Below are 21147 nucleotides of genomic sequence, written 5' to 3' on the forward strand. Positions count from 1 at the left end.
AATTTTTTAGCTTGAAAAATTTTGTTTGAAAGTTTTCGTTTCAATTTCTTTTCTTTAAAAAAATTGCTTTGAATTTTTTAGTTTGAAAGTTGAAAACATTTTTAAATGCCATGATTCTTGTTCAAAATTTAAACCTAACTCATAGAGAACATTGACCAGGGACCTGACGTCGTATGAAAGACTCGCGCATCAAAAACAAATCATCGATCACATGACCGAACTAGCATTTGGCACCTTAAGGGTCCTACCAAATTGAAAGGGGATACCCGTCCACAACTTATAACCCTATATGATCTCATCAAAGAGGATAAGTTGAGTCAATAACTGAGCACGTGGTTATACTAAAATTTAGCAATTTTGTATCTTTGAAAGGAACGAGATGGACCACCGAAATTTATCATGATACATATTGAGGTCCTGTACTATGATACCGAATGCTTAAATTGGACAATTTACAAAATTGAAGGGGTTGATCAATGTACCCCTCCTAAAAATTTAAAGGGGTGCATCAATGTACTTATGTCTTATGATAGGGAATGGACACCTATAGGTGACCATATAATCATATAATGTAATAGGACCTCATCTAAGGGAATCAATTGGGTCAAAACAAAACACGTGGTACAACGTATTGGTTACGTTTTTATATTTTGGCAATTTTGTACACCTAAAAGAGAACGAGGTGAACCACCCAAATTTATAGTGATCTATATTAGCTTCCTATACTATTATACCAAATGTTTAAATTGGGCAATTTGCAAAATTTGAGGGGAGGGCCAAGGTACCCCTTCCCAAAATTTAAAGGGATGCATCAACATACCCATGTCTTATGAAACGGAATGGACCCCTGTATACGCTCATATAACCACGTAGAGTAATTAAACCTCATCAAAGGATATAAGTTAGGTCAAAACCTCGAAATTTGATTTTTGACAATTTTTTACCCATGAAAGGAAACAAGATAGACCCCAATACTGATAGAGGTACATACCATGGTCCTAGGCTGCCACACCAAATTTTTAGATTTGGGAATTTCTAAAATTTAAGAAGGTGTTCGTATGTACTCCTGCCAAAATTTTTGGAGGTGGGCCAAGGAACCCCTGCCAAAATCTAGAGTGGGTGGTTCTAGGTACCCCTATGTCATTGACCCCAGGCCTTGGGGACCCTCATTGAGGATAATCAAAAGTTAGGTACGGTGTCCCCATTACTACTACTACTTCTGTGCTCACAATAGCTTGTATAGTGTATATGTTTTATTGTATTATTTCGTGGAACTTAATTAGACTTTCACTATTTAGACGTTTTATTTTTACCTTAATTTATTTATTTTATGAACAATATTAGCCTAATTTATTTTATGAATTACACGTGCCGACTATTAGCCTTATCGTGACGGGAACATAGAGCCTAGCTTCTCATATTGCCATTGAACATGAATCAATCGATACATAAGTACAACGATTCATTGAGCTCTCTTGAGGCTAAATGTTAGCTAACGCATCATCAGCGCGGAATCTGGGTTCAGTTCCTGGCGGCAGCTCATATTTTTCGGATCCCATGTTAAGATGAAAATCCACATTTCATATAACCTCAGTGCTGAAAGCGACTCTGAATTCCAATCCAAGTAACCACTCCGAATCAACTAATAGATCCTCGCTCAACCTAAGTGACATTTAAAAAGTATGTATTAAGGCAGTGTTAGTATCGGATGGTTATCATATTTTCACTTGGATTTTGTTTTATTTTCTGTATTGTTAATTTTAAAAAATATGTTGTGTATTGATATTTTTCTCTTTCTAGATCATATGTGACATTCACAGAGAAAAACAGAATAATCGGAAGTGTGGCGAAAAGTCAAATGATAGGTAACATAATGAACACCGTCTTTGGATTCAAAAGACTTCTTGGAAAACTCTACGACAACCAAATTGTCCAAAAACAGGAAATCAATTTCTTGCCATTCGAGATTTTAAGACGAGATGACGGCGGCATAGGAATCAAGGTATGCTTATTTACAACTTTATTTGCAGTAGAAATTTTCGGCAACACGTTAATTTTTTGATTCAGTAATTGATTAATTACTCATATATACAGGGGAGCCCAAAAGTAGTTATACACCCTTGCATTGATCAAGTATACCATTCTAGCTTATGGATTTGTTTACTTCGGCTGTTCCGAGCTTAACATATAAGTAAAAACACATTAAGAATCAATAATAAAGAAAGAAACAAGAAACAGTCATGAATGTGTCATCCGAACGTCCGAATCAAACATAGTACATTCGATAAATATAAAAAAGATATGCTCATGCACAAAAAATTAGGTGCCATGGACAACGGAGTGAGTCGCTAAGGCCCATTAATCCTGTTAGTATAAAGAAAATTGTAGACTCGCAGTGAAATAGCTATTGTATCAACACTGTTCACGGGAAAGTCGTGGTTTACAGTTAATTCCCTTCACCATGAAACGAGCTTTCCAGAGGTGGTATGTATTTGGGCTCATAACGTTATTGAAGAGGGAAAATTTTGAGAATGTAGGGAAAGTTCCCTCCAGAAATCCCTCACTTCAACTTTGGACCCCTCTGGAGTGACCCTGGTTAAAAGCACACAATCCAAATGTATCTCGGAAAATACTATAGGGGATGAGAAATGACTGTACCAAGTTTTGTGTTGGTAGATAGAATAGATATGATGGGAAAGCGTATATTGATATAGGTCTACAAGCTTTTCCTCATATCTATTCCGCATAGCAATACAAAACTTGGTACAGTCATTTCTTATCCCCTATAGTATTTTCGAGTTACATTTGGATTATGTGCTTTTACTCAGGGTCACTCCACAGGGAGCTAAAGTTGATGGGAGGGATTTCTGGAGGGAATTTTCCCTACTTTATCGAATTTTTCCTATTTAAGTATGTTATGGGCCCTCATACATAGCATCTCTGGAAAACTTGATACAATAGCTATTTCACTGCGAGTCTACAATTTTCTTTATACTAACAAGTTTAATGGGCCCCAAGGACTTACTCCGTTGTCCATGGCACCTAATATTTGTGCATGAACTTATCTTTGATATGTTTATCTAATGGACTAGGCTTGATTCGGATGTTCGGATGACAGGTTTATGTCCGTTCCGTGTAAGTCTACTTGATGGATAACAATAAGTAATGATATAAAATGCAATGAGCTGATCAGTATGGTACTGTAAACCTACTTTTGGGACACCCTGTATACTATACTGTAAAATAATCCTGTACAGTAATAATCTACTGTAAAATAATTGTGAAGTATAGTTACTTGTGAAGTTATAACAAACTTTACTATGTGTATCCAATCTGAAAATGAAATTACCTTTAGAAAGAGCAGTATTTTGATCACTACGATCTTCTGTTCAAATATACCTAGCAGATGGTAAATTCTTGGCTTTTCATGAATTAACTGTGAGATTATTTCTTTCAAGTTGTATCTGGGTTGGCAATTCTGTGGCACCGTTCATGAAACCCACAACCCACATAAAACAAGTTCAGAGAAAATAAAGTTTAAATGAAATAGTGAATATATCTTTACACCTTTTTTTATAGATGTCATACATTATCAATATCAATGTACGTATATTCTGCATTAACTGTAAAATAAATTTATTCCTGAAATATCATTATATACGAAGTCACAATGATAAAAAAAGCAATAATGTTCATATGGTGAAAGCAAAATTTTCCGTGTATGAAAATCACAACCTACACAAAACAGTTTAACAGAAAATCAAATATAAATGAAGTAGTGTATACGAGTGGCTTTCCATATTGATTTACACTATTCTATTTTCTTCTTTCAGGGTCAGGGCCCTTTCATAAAGGGCTGTATTCCATTCTATTTACGATATAGTTCCATTTTTTATTGTGGGGATTGCCTTTTATTAGGCCAGAGATAGGCAAGGGAGGGAAAGTATGCACGAACACATTTGAAACAAACAATTATGTGGAGAAGAATCTTTTTTGTGGAGAAAGATTTCGTGTGTAATTTTCGTTGTTGTAAATAATAAAAAAACAAAAATCGAGAGAACAAATATTGACTATCATGCTTGGCGTATCGGAAGAAATATCAGATGATGATGGTTCGATATCACATGCAGGTGAAATTATCCATGAACAAGACTTGAAGATAGCTTGTACTCCACGATGATAACTCGTCATGCCGAAGTTCTGATGAAGATTATGTTCAAACTGTCAGTTTTTGCTCTCTGTCTATGGGTAATCCACCTGAAGGAATAAAGCAACAGAGATTGTCCACACCTTCTATATTCCAGTCAAATTATACTTGAAAAATATGAGTAGTGCCTGGAGTGGCAGTGATCTTGGAGCTAGAAAAGAAGAGAGATTTCGTAAGAAGGATTTACGATTCACCAGGACGTTCTTCATTTACCAAACGTAATTATAATTATAATAATGTTCATGTATGCACAGCTTGGTGGCTAATTTGTGATGAACTTATGTTACGGCACATTAAGTTTCGTATAGAAACAGAAGCACTGAATTGAAAGACAATTCTTAATCTGTTTCTCTCTAAGACTTAGATGCTTTCATTAGCTTGATTTATGCGCTAAAGATTTATAAAAGATTTACAATTTTTAGTCACCTTGGTTTTGATTTAATGCAATCAGACGCCTGAGGTATACCTATTTTTAGAAATACAATGAGAAACGGCAGGGATAAATATGATGTATCTATGTTTCGACCTTTGTTCAAGTAGATCTTTGAGACTTCAGACAGATAAATTTGCATTAACATCTTTTGTGATGAACATCTATACCGAGGATAGTTTCACCAGTTTCAAATCTGCCGAAGAACTTACCGCTGATTATAGCTTTTTCCTTGCAAAGCACGTTGCAGTTTCATTCAAGCCTGATAAATTCGGATTTTAAATTCTAACTTTTACTTGGTGCTGACTGAAAATACGTTTTTGATCACTTCCCATACCTTGGTGAAGAAGAACATCGACCTGACAATGATTCTTCGGCAGAACATGTAATGAAACTTATGCAGCATTATGCAAACAGATGACATAATATGACGATCGACACTTTTTTCAGTAGTCTAAAACTAAATACATGACTAAAAGCAAGAGCGAAAGCAATGTTATTACAGTTAATCGAGTGAAACGATAATTTTCGGATACTACCAGAATGTCAAGATGCATCTTCACAGCACCATTGCACTTAAAACAGCAGGCGACACAATTCGTCAAGCAAAGAAGAACAAGATTGTTTAGTCCATAGTATTTTTTCAGTAGTGTTCTGAGTAAGTAACTGAAAGATTCAGGAACAAACATGAAGCTGTCTAATTCCACAATCAGACAAGTGCGGTTGGCTGGTGTACGCCTTCTACAATATGCTTGATCTTTCAGGAATCAATCCTTGGATTATTTACAAAAAGACGACAAGGAAAAATATTACAGAACACAAATTTTTATTTCGTCTGATAAAGTCTTTGAAATTGGATTCTGTGAAATCGAAACAATTATAGAAAACAGTTACTGATATTCATCAACTTCTGGAGTCAATCGAAAGCGAAGTCAGTATTGTGTACTTTCTAGATGCAGGAGCAACAACTTCAGAAACATGTAGTGTTTGTATAAAGAAATTAAAATAATAAAAAATATATCTGGCAAGTGCTCAGGGAAAGTGACCAGAATCATTACATGTAATGCGTGCGTTATGTTCACTGTGCGCGAAAGGATCTGTGTGTAATTGACAAACACAATTTCTTACACGATGCTATACAGGTTATTTGTTTATTTTGTATTTTAGAGTCTTTTAAAGTATTGTAGTATACCAAATTTTAAAAACCTGAAAATTATTGTAAATATTAACACTTTTGTAAAAATCTGTGTAAACAATTCAAGGCTGGATTGAGTACAAAATATTAACTGTCTAAATTGAATGAATTAAGTCAAGATTGTTTCCAGGATCTAGTCCTCTTTATAGAAATAAGTCCAAAACTTATTTTATTCTATCAGACATACACGTGGAACTCCCAGACAAGGAAATATGAAAGGCAATATATATATATATATATATATATATATATATATATATACAGAGAGAGAGAGAGAGACTATTCCATAATTCGTGTGATTTTCTAGAGCACTGGTAGAAGAAGAAGTTTTCACACTAATAATGTGAAATTTGGCATTCGTATTGGAAAATGCCTGAATTGTTTTAAATTTCAAAAGAAAATAAGAGAAAATTACTGTTTAGCCCCTCTTTTGGGGCCGTAAACACAAAAGTTCATTTTCCTTATGGGAGATTCAATGTTAAATTTTAGAAGCAGTTTTCTCCAACAACTATTGCTAAGGATTTTGGTACAAATGAGTGTTATTTAATACAAAATGCAAGGACAAGGACACTCATCCGCAATGCTAGTGGAGTCGTCCTAAACATTATTTTGAGTAAGGCTTCCCCTTTGGGGGGCAAGTTCTATAAAAAGTGGTGGGTGGAGTGTTACCAAAATAAAAAAAAAAAAAAAATTGAGGAACGCCAGTAAGCGTAAGATTAATCACAAATGCCAAAGAACTAATATTCTGATGCTCCTTGCATGTGCCAGTAACATATGGTGCTGGAGCCCCATCCAAAAGTCATGTTAAAAATTCAGCGTAATTATTTTTTACACGGACATACGAAAAAAAAAAACTATTTTGATTTTGTCAATTAATGTGAAATGTGTTGTTATTGTAGTAGAAAAGTAAGGTTTTGAAATCTTTATTTTGGTAACGCACCACCTGAGGGGGGGGGACAGGGTGCGTAGCATAAGATGGTGGACCTTTATAAAAATTCCAAATTTTGGTTTGGAAATGACGGTGAGCCTCATATTAATCACAAATACCCTCAGAATTTATATTCCGATGCTCCTTGCTTGTGCTAGTAACTGATATGGGGCTGTAGCTCTATACAAAAATCACATAAATATGACCATAAATATCCTTAGCAGGGACATACGGGAATACATTTGTTTTGGTAAATTAATGTGAAATTTGTTGTAATAGTAAAAAGGTATGCCTTCTGAAATCTTGAATGTTAGTTTGGCAACGCACCACAAATTTCACCTTAATGTACCAAACAAATTTATTCCCGTATGTTCCTGCTAAGAATATTTATGGTAATTTTTATGTGATTTTCGTAGAGGGGTACAGCACTGGTCATGCACTGGTACATGCAAGGAGCATCCGAATGTAAATTCTGTGCCATTTGTGATTCATCTGAAGCTCAATAGCATTTCCAAACCAAATTTTGGAACTTTATAAAGATCCACCATCTTATGCTACGGCCCCTGTGACCCCTTCAGGTGGTGCATTACCAAAATAACACTCCCGATTTTAAAACTTTACCTGCCTACTACAATAACACATTTCACATTAATTGACGGAAACAAAATAGTTTCAGGGGGTACAGGGGGCATAACATAAGCATTTGGGACTTTTCCATTTTTGTCTGTAAACTCCAGTGAGCGTCAGATTAATCACAAATGTGGCAGAATTAATTTCCGACGCTCCTTGCATGTGTCAGTGATTGATATTGGGCTACAGCCCCCCTTCCAAAAGTCACATTAAAAATTCACTTTTAAAAAAAAATTTTTGAAGGGACATACGGGAAAAACTATTTTGTTTCCGTCAATTAATGTGAAATGTGTTATTGTAGTAGGCAGGTAAAGTTTTAAAAACGGGAGTGTTATTTTGGTAATGCACCACCTGAAGGGGTCACAGGGGCCGTAGCATAAGATGGTGGATCTTTATAAAGTTCCAAAATTTGGTTTGGAAATGCTATTGAGCTTCAGATGAATCACAAATGGCACAGAATTTACATTCGGATGCTCCTTGCATGTACCAGTGCATGACCAGTGCTGTACCCCTCTACGAAAATCACATAAAAATGACCATAAATATCCTTAGCAGGAACATACGGGAATACATTTGTTTTGGTACATTAATGTGAAATTTGGTGTAATAGTAAAAAGGTATGCGTTCTGAAATCTTGAATGTTAGTTTGGTAACACACAGCGTTAGAGGACACAGGGGGCGTAGCATAAGCATTTGGAAGTTTATAAAGATTTCAAATTTTATTCTGGAAGTGCCAGTGAGCGTTAGCTTAATCACAAAGGTCGTAGAATTAATTTCCGATGCTCCTTGCATTTGTTAGTGATTGATATGGGGCCACAACCCCTTCCAAAAATCACAAAAAATGCCATTATTGCTTTGGAAGGGACATACTGGAAGAAACTTTTTTTTATTTGTCACGTAATATGAAATCTGGCTTTATTCTAGTAAAAAGGTACACGTTTTTCAGTTCTGTACTGTTATTTTTGTAACAAGGATCAAGGGTGCAAAGGGTAATTTGTTGGTTCTGCAGAGTACAGGGGATTGGACATTAAAATTCCAAGTTTTATTTTGGGTGTTCCAATGAGCGTAAAATTAATCTCATGACGTACAGAATTAATCATCCAATGCTATTTCCATGTTAGCAGTTAGTGATATGGGGCTACAACCAGCTTTGAAAAAGTTAAAAAAAAATCATAATGAATGTTCTTACGCAAGGACCTGCTGGCAGAACCTAAATATCTTTTACAATTAATGTGAAATTTGGCATTATTGTGGAAAAAAATGTTTGTTTAGAAATAAAGCTGAAGCGACAATAGTCTTTTTTTTTTAAATGTATGGATCTCTTTTAGGGAGGTGAACTCAAAATTGCAATGATTTAATTGGAGTTTTAATGTAAAATGCGGGAACCAGTTTTCTCTAATTATTGTTTTGGTTGGAAAATTAGGAGTTTTGGTTGGAAAACACAACATTCCTCCCTTTGTTCCTCCCCTTGCATCTATGATGTTACGTGCGTCTCTAGTTTTATTACAGCTTCTTCTCATTGGGGGAACAAGGCCGGTAAGAAAAGTTAAAACGTTTCTTTATTTGCTATGAGCGTCAAAATAATCGGAAATATCATAAAATTAATGCCCAGAAGCTACTTTCATGTGCCAGTGGCCATTTTGGGACTTCAATTCCCCCTCCCGAGTCCCACAATCACTTTAAAAAACCACACCACCTTCTCTTATTATCTTCCATGCTCCTCTTGACCCATTCAGAATACAGGATAAGAGACGTGTGTTTAAGTAGCACTGAAACACAGAACGTCCATGTCCTTATCATACGTTGGCGTCATACTCTAAATTGATTTCAAACAATGTCAGCAACCCTTTGTTTTGTAAAACATCCTCTAATTCTTGGCTTAACTTCTTGTTCATCTGAACTGACAACAGTTTCAAATCTTTTCTTATCGCAATACACCAACGATTTACGACTTACCGAGTTCAGTAGGAGTTTATGTCTGTAATCAACACCTGGGTTAGATCGATTTCTTCGGAAATGAACTTCACATAGACGTGAATCTAGGGGGTAGACTGGCTTAATCGTTTGTGCATTGCTTGTCGTTTCCATTACATTTTAAGAGTACATTCATACTGTGGTGTTTTTTGATCATGCAATCTTTAACTCAGGATCAGCATGCTAATATAATTGAATGGTATATTTTGTCAGAAAAATCTGCTAAAGCAACAAGATCCCGAATAGTTAAAGAACTCGGACTAAAAGTGCGCGACGTGCAAATTGACCGTCTCTACAAACAGTTCCGCAGCAATTGTTTTCACACTGTCCATCTTGCATCTAGAAAAGTGCAAGATTTCCACGCGTATCTACAGAAGAAACAAAAAGACTTGTGTTGTTATCTGTTACTAGTTCACCGCGGAAATCCCTTGCTCGTCGAAGCTTAGGTTCAAATATTAAGAAAACTACGCTACAAAGAATTTTAAGAAACTTGAAGATAAAACCACGCAAGATCCGAATGGTTTCTGAGTTGTGTGCAAGTGATGATGGTGATCAAGTTTATTTCTGTATCTGGTTCATTGAATAGGTAAATGAAAACCCCATGTTCTTGTTTAAAGTTATGTTTTCTGATGAAGAAAAATTCTTCTTAAAATGGTTCAGCGTCCTTATCACATGCAAGATATTGATCATCATGCAGCCGAACGTGAGATCAGAAGTGTCAATGGACAAACAAGGAACAGTGGTTTGGTGTGGCATAACTGCTACTGGGGTGAAAGGACTTTTCTTTTTTGATGAAAATGTGTCAACGGCATCATACCAAAAACTACTAAGAGGTTAGATATTTGCCGAACTTGATCGTTTAAATTTAGGTCAAAGTGATGAATTATTGTTCATGCAAGATGGAGCACCACAGCATTGCTCAAGTACGGCTACAAATGTTTTGAGAAAGAAATTTGAATAACGACTTATTTCTGTGGGATCAAGTGTCGAATGGCCATCGAGAAGTACAGATCTTACACCATACAATTTTTTCTTGTGGACTTTCCTAAATCAAATTGCCTACAAAAAATCATGTAACAATGTAGATAACTTGAAACAAAGCATTCTTCAGAGTGTAGAGATGATTACTCCAGATATGTTGGAGAAGGTGTTCACAGTGCATCTAGTAAATGTATTAATTTATGTCTTGCTCCTTCAGGAGGGTATGCTGAATAAAAGTAAGTTGATTTTATCTGTCTTACATTAGGTTAATGATATTTTTAAAACTTAAAGCTAGACTAGACTTTTCATTTTTAAAATCTTACTTTTCAGTTTTTTTCTGTAGTTCCTACGAATGCGACATATTTTACTGCCATTTTTCTGTTCTATTTCGAAATGGTTTTTGCTTAAGTGTGCAGAAAATACGTAAGAATCATAATTCATTTTAAAAAGGCAAAATTCTTTTATTATATTCCAGTTACCCCATAACAACAAAGCTGTAACACTGACGGAAGATATTCATTTACAGTAGATTTGAATTTTAAAATGATCAAAATATTCTCCTAGAATAATGACAAATTACATATTAATTATAAGATGTATCTATCTTCTTCTCGTCCGTCCGTCCTAAGAATATTTATCGTGAATTCTTTTGTGATTTTTGTAAGGGGGTTCTTTCCTCATATCAATCACTGGAGCATGCAAGGAGCATCCGAACACTAATTATGTGATATTTGTGAGTAATCTGACACTCACGGGTATTTTCAGAATAAAATTGGGATATTCTTAATAAAAATCCACCATCTTATCTTTTGCCCCAAGTGGACCCCTAACGCCGTGCCTTAATAAACTAACATTCCAGATTTGAAACCTTATACTTTTTACAACAATAGAGCCAAATGTTACACTGTTTGATTAAAAAATAGCTTCTTCCGGTATGTCGCTGATAAGGATATTTACCGTGAATTTTTTATGTGATTTTTGGGAGTGGCAGACCCATATCAGTCACTGGTACAACTATGAGCAAACTAAATGACGCGTCTCTTTATTTTGAAGTTTTTTGAAAATATATCCGTTTTCTTTATATGTTCGAAATTTCGGAAGTTCGTTCCAGAAGGAAACGTTAATAACAAACCCGTTTTTAATATTTGTGTTAGATATTAGCTTTAAAATAAATAAATTAGAAGCAAAAAACTTTAAATCGACCGAAATTACGAGAATTACCAACTCTGCTAAACTGGGAAATTTTCAAGAACGCGAGGGAATTCTGCAGTTCAACACGAAGCAGCGACATCTATGTCATTGAGAGAAATGTCGATTAGATCTACAAACGAAACTTTTAACGAAACATTTCTAATATGTCTTATTACGTGCATTATCTGCAAATTCCAAATATATGAATATATGCCAAGTATTAACGTATAGATAGAGCAAATAGTTTAAATGACCTATGGAAAAGGACGAATTGGTAGCACGATCGTAATGAAAAATCGTTTTTACCATAGAACAGGGATAGTTAACGTAAGGAAACAAATAACTCAGTTAGTTAAAGCAACAAACCTGTATACCTCAGGTAGCTGGTTCGATCCCCGTAGAAGTGCATTTATCTTTTTTATTACTATGGTTATTTTATTTATTTTTTTATGTGGGAAAGAATCAAATTGTAACATACGTGTAAAACTCATGACAATACCAAAAAAGAAGAAAATGTCGTTGTTGAACTTGCATTACTGTCCCTAATTTTTGTTTGCAAACAGTTACGTAATTATTTCCCCTGTTTTCACTGCTCACTAAATGCTCACTGGTGCATAACGAATATTTTCCAGTAAATGTTAATTTTAATTTGGAGAATTTTATAAAGTTTCACAATGTTCAACATTAAATAATCTTCTATCCACTTGTTTGGATATTTTGATAACAGATTTCCCTATTAAATGTTTAATTTTCCTTATATATATTTAATTACGGAACGTTTTACAATTTATTTGTTTTAAATTGAAATTGTTTTGAAGTTACCACATGAGGTAAGTAACCCGAAGGAGGAGAACTGAAGTAGCTGATATTCTACGTAAAAGTAACCAATTATAGATTGATGATGCTTCTTACCTTCAGCACATAATCTTTACCTTAGAGAGTCAGACAGAAAAATCCTGTTTTTTCCTCCCCTATGACCACTCATCTTAAAGCTCTACATGTAATGATTCGTGTCACATAATTTCGGCTCTCCAAAGACATTCATATTTAATAATAATAATAATAATAATAATAATAATAATACTAATAATAATAATATAATAATAATAATAACAATAATAATAATAATAATAATAATTATTATTATTATTATCATTATTATTATTCCTGAATATGCCACCCTTACATAATGTAGTAACCTTAGACATCTTAGTTTAAAGTGCTTTCTTTAGTAATAATTTGAGCAACCACGTAACAAAATTTAAAATGTAGGAGGGGCACGACGTTTTGCCGCATATATTTTCAGCACCCTCCCAAAAGAAAGTATTTAATTTCTGACAAGCAGGGCAGACAAAATAAATAAGAAATATATTTAGAGCTTCCTTTCCTCCGTGAGTGGAATATCACGTAGCATTTTTTATTCTACCGAAGATGACTCTAGGTGGTTATGGTTAGGTAACAAACGAAATACGTAATATATTTATAGAGCCCCTTGGCTGTAATATTACCGCTTCTTTATTTGTTCGAGGGAGCCCTACACAACCAAGGGTGACAAAAAGAATATTAAAAGTGTCTAAAGATTACAAAACACTTTATATTTTGTCAGAAGCAAGGCAGTGTATACACAGCATTGCTTTCGTTAACATGTGTTTCACCCTTGAGTCGCTTATAAAATTAGTCAGAATAAACTTTTGCCGATCGTTGCTCTAGAGGAATTTGTCCAAGATGGTTTGGTGTCGGGCTAATAACGATGAGTATATTTATTTATAACACCGTTAAAGAAATAGCAAACTTTCTGAAAGGAACTTACTTAGGAAACATCAGATCCACCTTATACTTAGACAGAGCCCATTCTAAAAAATTGCATCTGGTGTTCTGGGTGAAAGTTCTATGGGACTATTAGAAAAATATATATTCCCGTTTCCACGCAGATGGTAGAATTTCTGAAACAGTTATTGAATTACGTTTGAAACATTGGCGTAAATAGCGCTCCCACAACCGTGTGGCGTGGGGACCGCACAGCCGCAAAGCCAAAAAATATATAGAAAGTACGCAGGGACGGACCAGGCCAAATTTTCACCTGGGCAAAGTGACTTTATGGCGCCCTCCCCCCTAGTATTAGCCTATATTTTACATTTTATCCTAGTGTTTTTAATAGTTAAAACCCATTTTTCAAAAAGACATTCATTACCTAGGGAAACTTCACAAAGAATATGGCTTGCTATAAACAATACGAACACCGCCCCCCAGCTTGCTCTAGTGGCTAGCACGCCTGCCATCTGTGGTTCCGGGTCCAATTTCCGGTGGGTTACTGTTGAACGATAAACGTGGTTCGGATTTCACCATAATCAATATCCACATCTCGTTTGGCCATTAAGGCATAACCGTGGAACGCTAAACTGAAGCAAACAAACAATACTTACTCCCCCTCCACTCTTTATTCTACATGCCATCTCTTCATTTGTCGATACAGTCTCCTTAATGCTATGAATTTTCTTCTTCCATGGTGAAATGGAAAAAGATTATGTAATTGCCGCTACTTTACAAGAATATAAACCAAAAAAGCCAGTAGGAAACACATTATAAAATTTACTTTTTGAGGCTCGTTTTGGCGCCCCTCTGACTCTGGCGCCCCGGCCAGTCGCCCGGGTTGCCCGGCCCTTGGCCCGCCTCTGAAAGTATGGACGCATAACTAAGGTCTGCGGGTGTGAGGTTAACCTTCATGTTATGCCACTGGTTTGACGTGTTTGAAATGTTCAGTAACTGATCGGTGAGTGAAATAATTTCGACGGTTACTGATATTTAAAGTTTAGCTAAGACAAAGTTACCTAACCAAATACATTTGATATCGCGATGTCACAATTTGATTTTTCCTCACATAAAAAAGAGGGAACAATAGTAATAAAAACCCTTGCTCGTACTGGGCTCGAATTAATAAACTAATTCGTTCAGACTAGTTGTTCTGACCAACTGGATTTCGATTTCTTAGGCGAAAGAAGTCTGTTATATTACGAGGCATGCTTTTCATTATGATCGTGCTGTTAATTTATTCTTTCGATAGGTAATTTCCACTGTTTGCTTTATCTATATAAATAAATGTATAGATTCATATATTAAGAGTCTTTGGGTAATGTGTGTAATAATTTCGCGACAAATATACTTGCTTAAATGTATTGTATGCTATGATTTGCTGTGATTGTTCATGTGGTGGTTGGAAAACACACGTCAAACCTGTTCGAAGTAATACGAGAGGGATGGCTTAAGAGCAGGGACTGAACTGAGTTATCACTCGATTGACCTTGAGGGGAAAAAACACCAAAGGGTAGCTATAAACGAAAGTTCAGTATGCATTTCTGTGGAGCTCAGTATCACGGTTCTCTGGCAAACACGTTTGTTCTTAGGAGTAGATTTTACAAACCTAACCCTTCGATAGAGCGCAATGGGGGGGGGGAGGAATTCTTGCACTTGTTGCGTCTCCTTGAAGTGATACTTTATCGAAAACAACTCGTTTTCCTTTATATATTCGAAGTTTCTGAGGGTTTCAAAATGAGGAAACATTACTGACAAACAAGGGCGGATTTAGGGGTGGGTTCAGGGGGTCCGGACCCCGTCTCAAATCCCAACTTTTCTGTAAATTTAACCTAATTTTGGGGGTTATTTTTAAAAAGTTTATTATAATTTATCCTAATATTGAAGTCGGACCCCCAGATAGCTTTGGACCCCTCCCGAAATAAATTCCTGCATACGTGCCTCCTGACAAATATATTTTCAATATATTCGTTAAATAATAAAGTAAAATAATTAAATTAGGAGCAGAAAGCCTCAACACGGTATAACTTTTGTCCACTGCCAATATTGTTACAAGAGATATTAATAGCAAAAACTCCTAGGCCCATATTTATAAACACTCCTTGAACTGTTCCTTGACTTGACTTCAAGGCTTCCTCGGATAAGTGTTCCTTGAAGTTCAAGGGCTACTTGAAAAAATGTCATATTTATGAACCTTCCTCGACTGTTCCTTATCGAAGGTTGATTTGAAGATAGACTCAAGGAAAGACGTCATAGAAGTGATGAAGTCATAGCCAACAGCCAATGAGTACTCATAAAATAAAAGAAGTATGAAATTCGCATTTTGTAAATTATTCCTTTCAAACTACTATGTTTCCTCAATGATTTTTGTTGCTTCCAACCTTCCATTCTTGTTTAATATTTTAATGTATTATGTCAGTGCTTGCACTAGTAATCAATGTGATACGCCAAAATGAACTAGCAAAAACTTATCAACAATATGTGCATCTACAATTGGAGTTTGGCAGCCCAACCTAATATTTAAATAAGTTAAGAAGAAGCCTAGTAAAACGAACACTGTTATATAGTTTAAAAGATTTTTGCCGGCAAAATCAAACTACCGCAAATTTTGTAATTTTTCGTAAATACCTAGAAAATAAATAACATGTCAATTTTTGATGTTGCAGTCTGGTTTGGTTGTTCAGAGGTTTGTTCTCCGAGCTTTTTTTTTCATTCTAAGGTTTTTAAAGACCATATGCAATATGTTTTCCCGTGTTTTCAGTTGTATGTAAAATGGTATTACAACTATCAAATTTATTGTGTGTGCTGGAGTAGATAGTTAAACAGGAACTTCCCATGTTCTGTTAGGCTTACTAGATAGGCCTAACTGCACATGAACATCCTCACATATAAATAAATTATATATCCGCACTGCAAACAAATCATTATCAAAATATACAGGGTGGACACAGATTCCCTTACCCCTGAAAGTAAGTAGTTGAGTTGATTTTTAGTTTAACGTCCCTTTGAGCAGCGAGGCTATATGAGACGTAGATCTACTGATTAACGTGGAATCCGAACCACATGAGCTCCCGCCAGGAATTGAACCCGGGTCTCCCACGCCAAGTGAAAATAAGTAACATAAACCACTAAACCTACGTAAATAACTATACGGAAGGAACTGAATGACATGAGCGACAATGCTTTCGAGAAGTTTTACTGAGGTAGGAAACATTAAGTCAAAGAATCAGTCTCTCGACCGTCATTCTCATGACAAAGCCGCCAGGTTCTGAGAGACATTTTGAGGAGCATTTCAGGTGTAACTTGAGTGAAAACTTCTTTCACTGCTTCTGTCAGTTCGAAAGTGGTATCCTAACGTTTTTATGCAACGATGCCCATAATGAACTCCCATAGCGCACTATCACAGATGGTGAGTTCTGGGTTTCTCTCATGTACCCAACAATTTCCAATAACACGTTCTCCAATACTGTAACTGGAAGTATCAGCCATCGTTCACACAATCTGGAACAATGGGAAACCTTACATTTGTATTTATAAAGGAGTAATGGGAAAACTTACATTAGCATTTATCAAGGGGTAACGGGAAAACTTACATCAGTATTTATCGAGGAGTAACTGGACTTTCTGGCCACCCTGTAGACTCTACTACTAGACATATACTTTAATACCAAATACGATTTCCAAGAAAATGATGTCAACATATACACATACAAAATATTTAGACAATATAAATGAATACTTATTATAATCCTGCAAGTGTCATAAAAATGAACATGATCATCATCATCATATCACAGGTATTCTGCAATTATTGGCAAGTCACTTGCTGCAATTGAGGAACTTCCATGCTACACGGTCTTCCGCTAATTTCTTTATCGTCACGTACGATTTCTCTGCTTTGTTATCATTCATTCATTTTAGTCTTATTCGCCCTCTCCCTTCTATTCTTCCACCATACCCTCTAGGACGTCCATCACGATACAAATCCTTCTTACCTAATATCCCAAACAGTTTCTGTTCCTGTTAATAATATCTAAAATTGTACTTTTCTCTCCTACCATTTCTAACACCCTTTCATTCGTTTTCCGTTCGATCCAACTAATTCTCTCCATTCTGCTCCACAACCATTTCTCGAAAACTTCTAGTCGTTTTTCATCATTTTTGCGTAAGTCCATGTTTCTGTTCATACAGTACAATACTCCACACGAAGCAGTATATGAGTCTTTTTCTCAACTCTTTATTCATAGTTCCACAAAATAGTATTTTCTTCCTCCTAAATGCTTCTTTCGCCATTCCTATCCTTCTTTTTTTTCACATTCACATTTCATGTCATTATTAATAATACTACCTAGGTATCGAAAACTAATCACTCGTTCTATTTTCTCACCTTCCACTTCCAGTGACACCGATCCCTTCGTTCCAATCACCATGGCTTTTGTCTTTCGAACATTTATTTTCATCCCATATTCTTCACAGCCCTTCCTCAAGTTTTCTAACAACTTATTGTTTTCCTCTTCAGATTCTTCTACAGACTCCATATCATCTGCAAACCATATACACCTAATCATTCTATCTCCTACCGAAATGCCGTCTTCATTTTGTAAGGTCTTTTCACTATTTCTTTTAGGTAGATATTAAATAATGTAGGCGAGAGACAGCATCCCTATTGAACTCCCCTTCAAATTGAACTCTCCGTTGTCATTTTCTCCCCTATTCTAAAACTTACTTGTTGGTTCATATATAAGTTTATTATGAGTCTTCGATCTTTATTTTCCAACCCAACTTTCTTTAGAATTTAAAACAACAATATTTCCAATTAACACGGTAATAAACCTTTTCTAGATCAATAAATACCACATACACCTCTTTCCCTTTTTCTATAAATCTTTCACCGATCACCCTTAATAATCAAACTGCATCTCTTGTGCCCTTACCTCTCCTGAACATAATAATGCACATTAAACACAGTTCTTTTTTCTTTTAATCTAAATTTTCATATTGAATTGCGCCGGTACCTACTAACGCAATTAGTACATGTTCCTAATCTCCCAATATGATTTTTTTTTTATCTTGGACGGGAAGAACCATGAGGAACGAACTTCTGAAGAAACTAGAAAAGACAAACTTAAGCACCACAAACGCCGTTACTTGTTTCATGTGTGCAGGATCTTTCGGGCGAGTTCAAATGTACCGTCTACCTAAAAGCTACAGTATCTATTTCAGCATCCCTTGAGGCACAACTTCCAGTGCAATCCTCTCAACCGAAATAATAATAATAATAATAATAAAGAGTTAACAAAAATATCACAATTACCCTGACGAAGTGATAGCAAACATCTTACACACGGTGCCTTCCAGTTTCCTAACTTCAAGCAACCAGAGATCTTGGCAGAACATGCCAAAAGTAATAGCCATTATTATTTGAATATATAAAAGGGTGATTCTTTTACAAATTCAGTTAAATAATTCTTGATTGCAACCACATACAGACTTGGTTTATATGTCATTATACAGACTGGAGAAACACTTCGGGCCTTATGCAGAGTCGCTCTGAAGCATGATTAGAATCATACTAAAGAGTTCGACTAACATATGTTTCCTGCAGTAATCTGGCTTTTAGTAAGACGCTAATCAAACGTCAAAACAACTCTGCATAAGGTAGTTCAAGTTTAACTCACGTATTGAGTAGTTGCGGAGGTGACCACACGCGGCGCCACCGGTCAGTCGTTGAAAATGGAGACTTTCGTTGGTGAGCTAAATGCGTATTTTGGTTTGAAGGAACGAAGTCAGCAACGAGTGTACGGCGTAAGTTTCGCATACAATACAGCAAGGAACCACCCAACAGACCAACAGTGTACAAATGGCACCAGACATTTGTTGAAACAGGTTGTTCTGTGCGACACACAACGGCTCCAGGGCGCTCACCCGTGACTGACGATGTGATGGAAGCAGTTTTGTCCACAGTTCTCGGAAATCTATACGATGTGCATTACAAGAAACTGGTAACCCTCAGACCACTGTTTGGCTCGTATGTCGTAGACGTTTGTCCATGAAGTCACACACATTGTCCTTGGTTCAAGCATTGAGTGAAGCGGATAAACATACCCGACATGAATTCTGTGTTACCATGTTTGATCGCATTAATGGTGATGAGTCATTCTTGAACAATGTGGTATACAGTGATGAATCAACTTTTCACCTTTCCGGCCGAGTCAACACACACAATTGTCGTACTTGGGCCACGAAAAATCCACATGCGCACATGGAGCTGGTTCGTGTTTGAGCGCCAAAATGAACGTGTTTTGCGATGTGTCCAGAGCAAAGGTGTATGGACCATTCTTCTTTGCTGAGAGCACCATCGCCTATCTTGATATGCTCCAGAACTTTGTTGTTCCACAGTTAGATGAAGATGACTACGATGGCCGCTTATGGTGGCAACAAGATGGCGCCCCGCCGCACTACCTGATAGACGTAAGAGAATTTCTTGATCAGCGTTTCCCAGATCAGTGTATAGGTCGTAGTGGATCAATTGCCTGGCCGCCGTGGTCTACAGATTACACGCCACTTGACTTCTTTCTGTGGGGGTTTGTGAAAGATAAAATGTACACCCCTCCCCTACCTGATAATGTTAATGAACTGAAACATCGCATCACAACAGCCATCGCGGACGTTTTCCATGAAATGCTGGCTACTGTTTGGCAGGAAAGCGACTTTGGTTGGGATGTATCCAGGATGACCGCAGGTGCACGCATTGAGCCAAAATGGATTTGTCACAAAAAAAAAATGTTTTGCAGTATAATGACATATAAAATAAGTTTGTATGTGGTTCCAATACAGAATTATAACTGATTGAAGTTTTAAACCCTATAAAGTATCACCTTGTATAACAAGTAGTACTGAGCAACAGACTAACTAATCAACTTCTGGGCCAAATCGCTTAACCTCGAAACTCCCAATTTTGAGAGTGCATAGAAATGACAGTGAAATGAAATCTTTCAGTTTAACTTTCCACGATTATACCCTTTAGGCTAAGGGAGAGTGATAATTAAGGCAAATGAATGATGATAAAAGAATTGGTGGAATGAGAATACAGGAGGAAACGGGAGCACCGTGAGAAAACCCACTAAAACGATGTTTTTCTTTACAATCTTAATTTGCAGGGAGTCGAACCAGGTACCAGGAACAACACGCGTCAGAGTTAAGCGAGTGCTCTACCCCTGAGTCACCGTGCCCCGTGTATAGACATCTGACATAAGGTACCGATAAGGGATATTTTTTGAAAATGTTATGAAAAGAGGGAGAAATGATACTAAAACATCTTGCAACATCTGAAGGTTAGAGACATAAAATTTGCTATGTGAACTTCTCATTTAAAATAATTAGACACGTGTTTCAGATTTGTTTGATATTTTATCTAGAAGGGAAAATAAAGTGCTGAGAACGAAAATTATTTAGGAATTACAATTTCTGAAATAAGATCCCATATTAAGAAATCTCTGAAGTTTAGTGACATGAAATTTGTCATACGAACTTTCCATTGAAAATAATTAGTCACATGTCTAAGCGTTTATCCGATACTTGACCTAGAAGGGAAGTAAATGGTTGAGAAGGAAAAACGACGAGAATTACAATTATTTTAACAGCTTGTCCCATAAATAATGTCGTGTTTTCGATGACTGCTATAATAACGCCATTTGACGACAGACTAGTGAAGTAGACGCCATGTGAAATGACGGCAAGCATCCAGAAGAAGAACGATTTGTTGCTTGTGTTTGATTATGGCAGCGTCGGAGGACCGGATC

At 36.2% G+C, this 21147-nt stretch overlaps 1 protein-coding gene across 1 annotated transcript in view; it reads left to right on the top strand.

The window, feature by feature from the left end:
• LOC145675243 (heat shock protein 105 kDa-like) overlaps positions 1–21147 on the top strand; it is a 94497-nt gene that overhangs the window by 21650 nt on the left and 51700 nt on the right. Inside the window, exon 2 of the mRNA XM_081745626.1 lies at positions 1801–2002. Within this exon, the coding sequence (XP_081601752.1) occupies positions 1801–2002 (202 nt within the window). The remainder of the gene's footprint in view (positions 1–1800; positions 2003–21147) is intronic.

This window comes from Thermobia domestica, chromosome 18, assembly GCF_964235325.1.
Source record: "Thermobia domestica chromosome 18, izTheDome1.hap1.1, whole genome shotgun sequence".
NCBI classification, from domain to species: Eukaryota; Metazoa; Arthropoda; class Insecta; order Zygentoma; family Lepismatidae; genus Thermobia; species Thermobia domestica.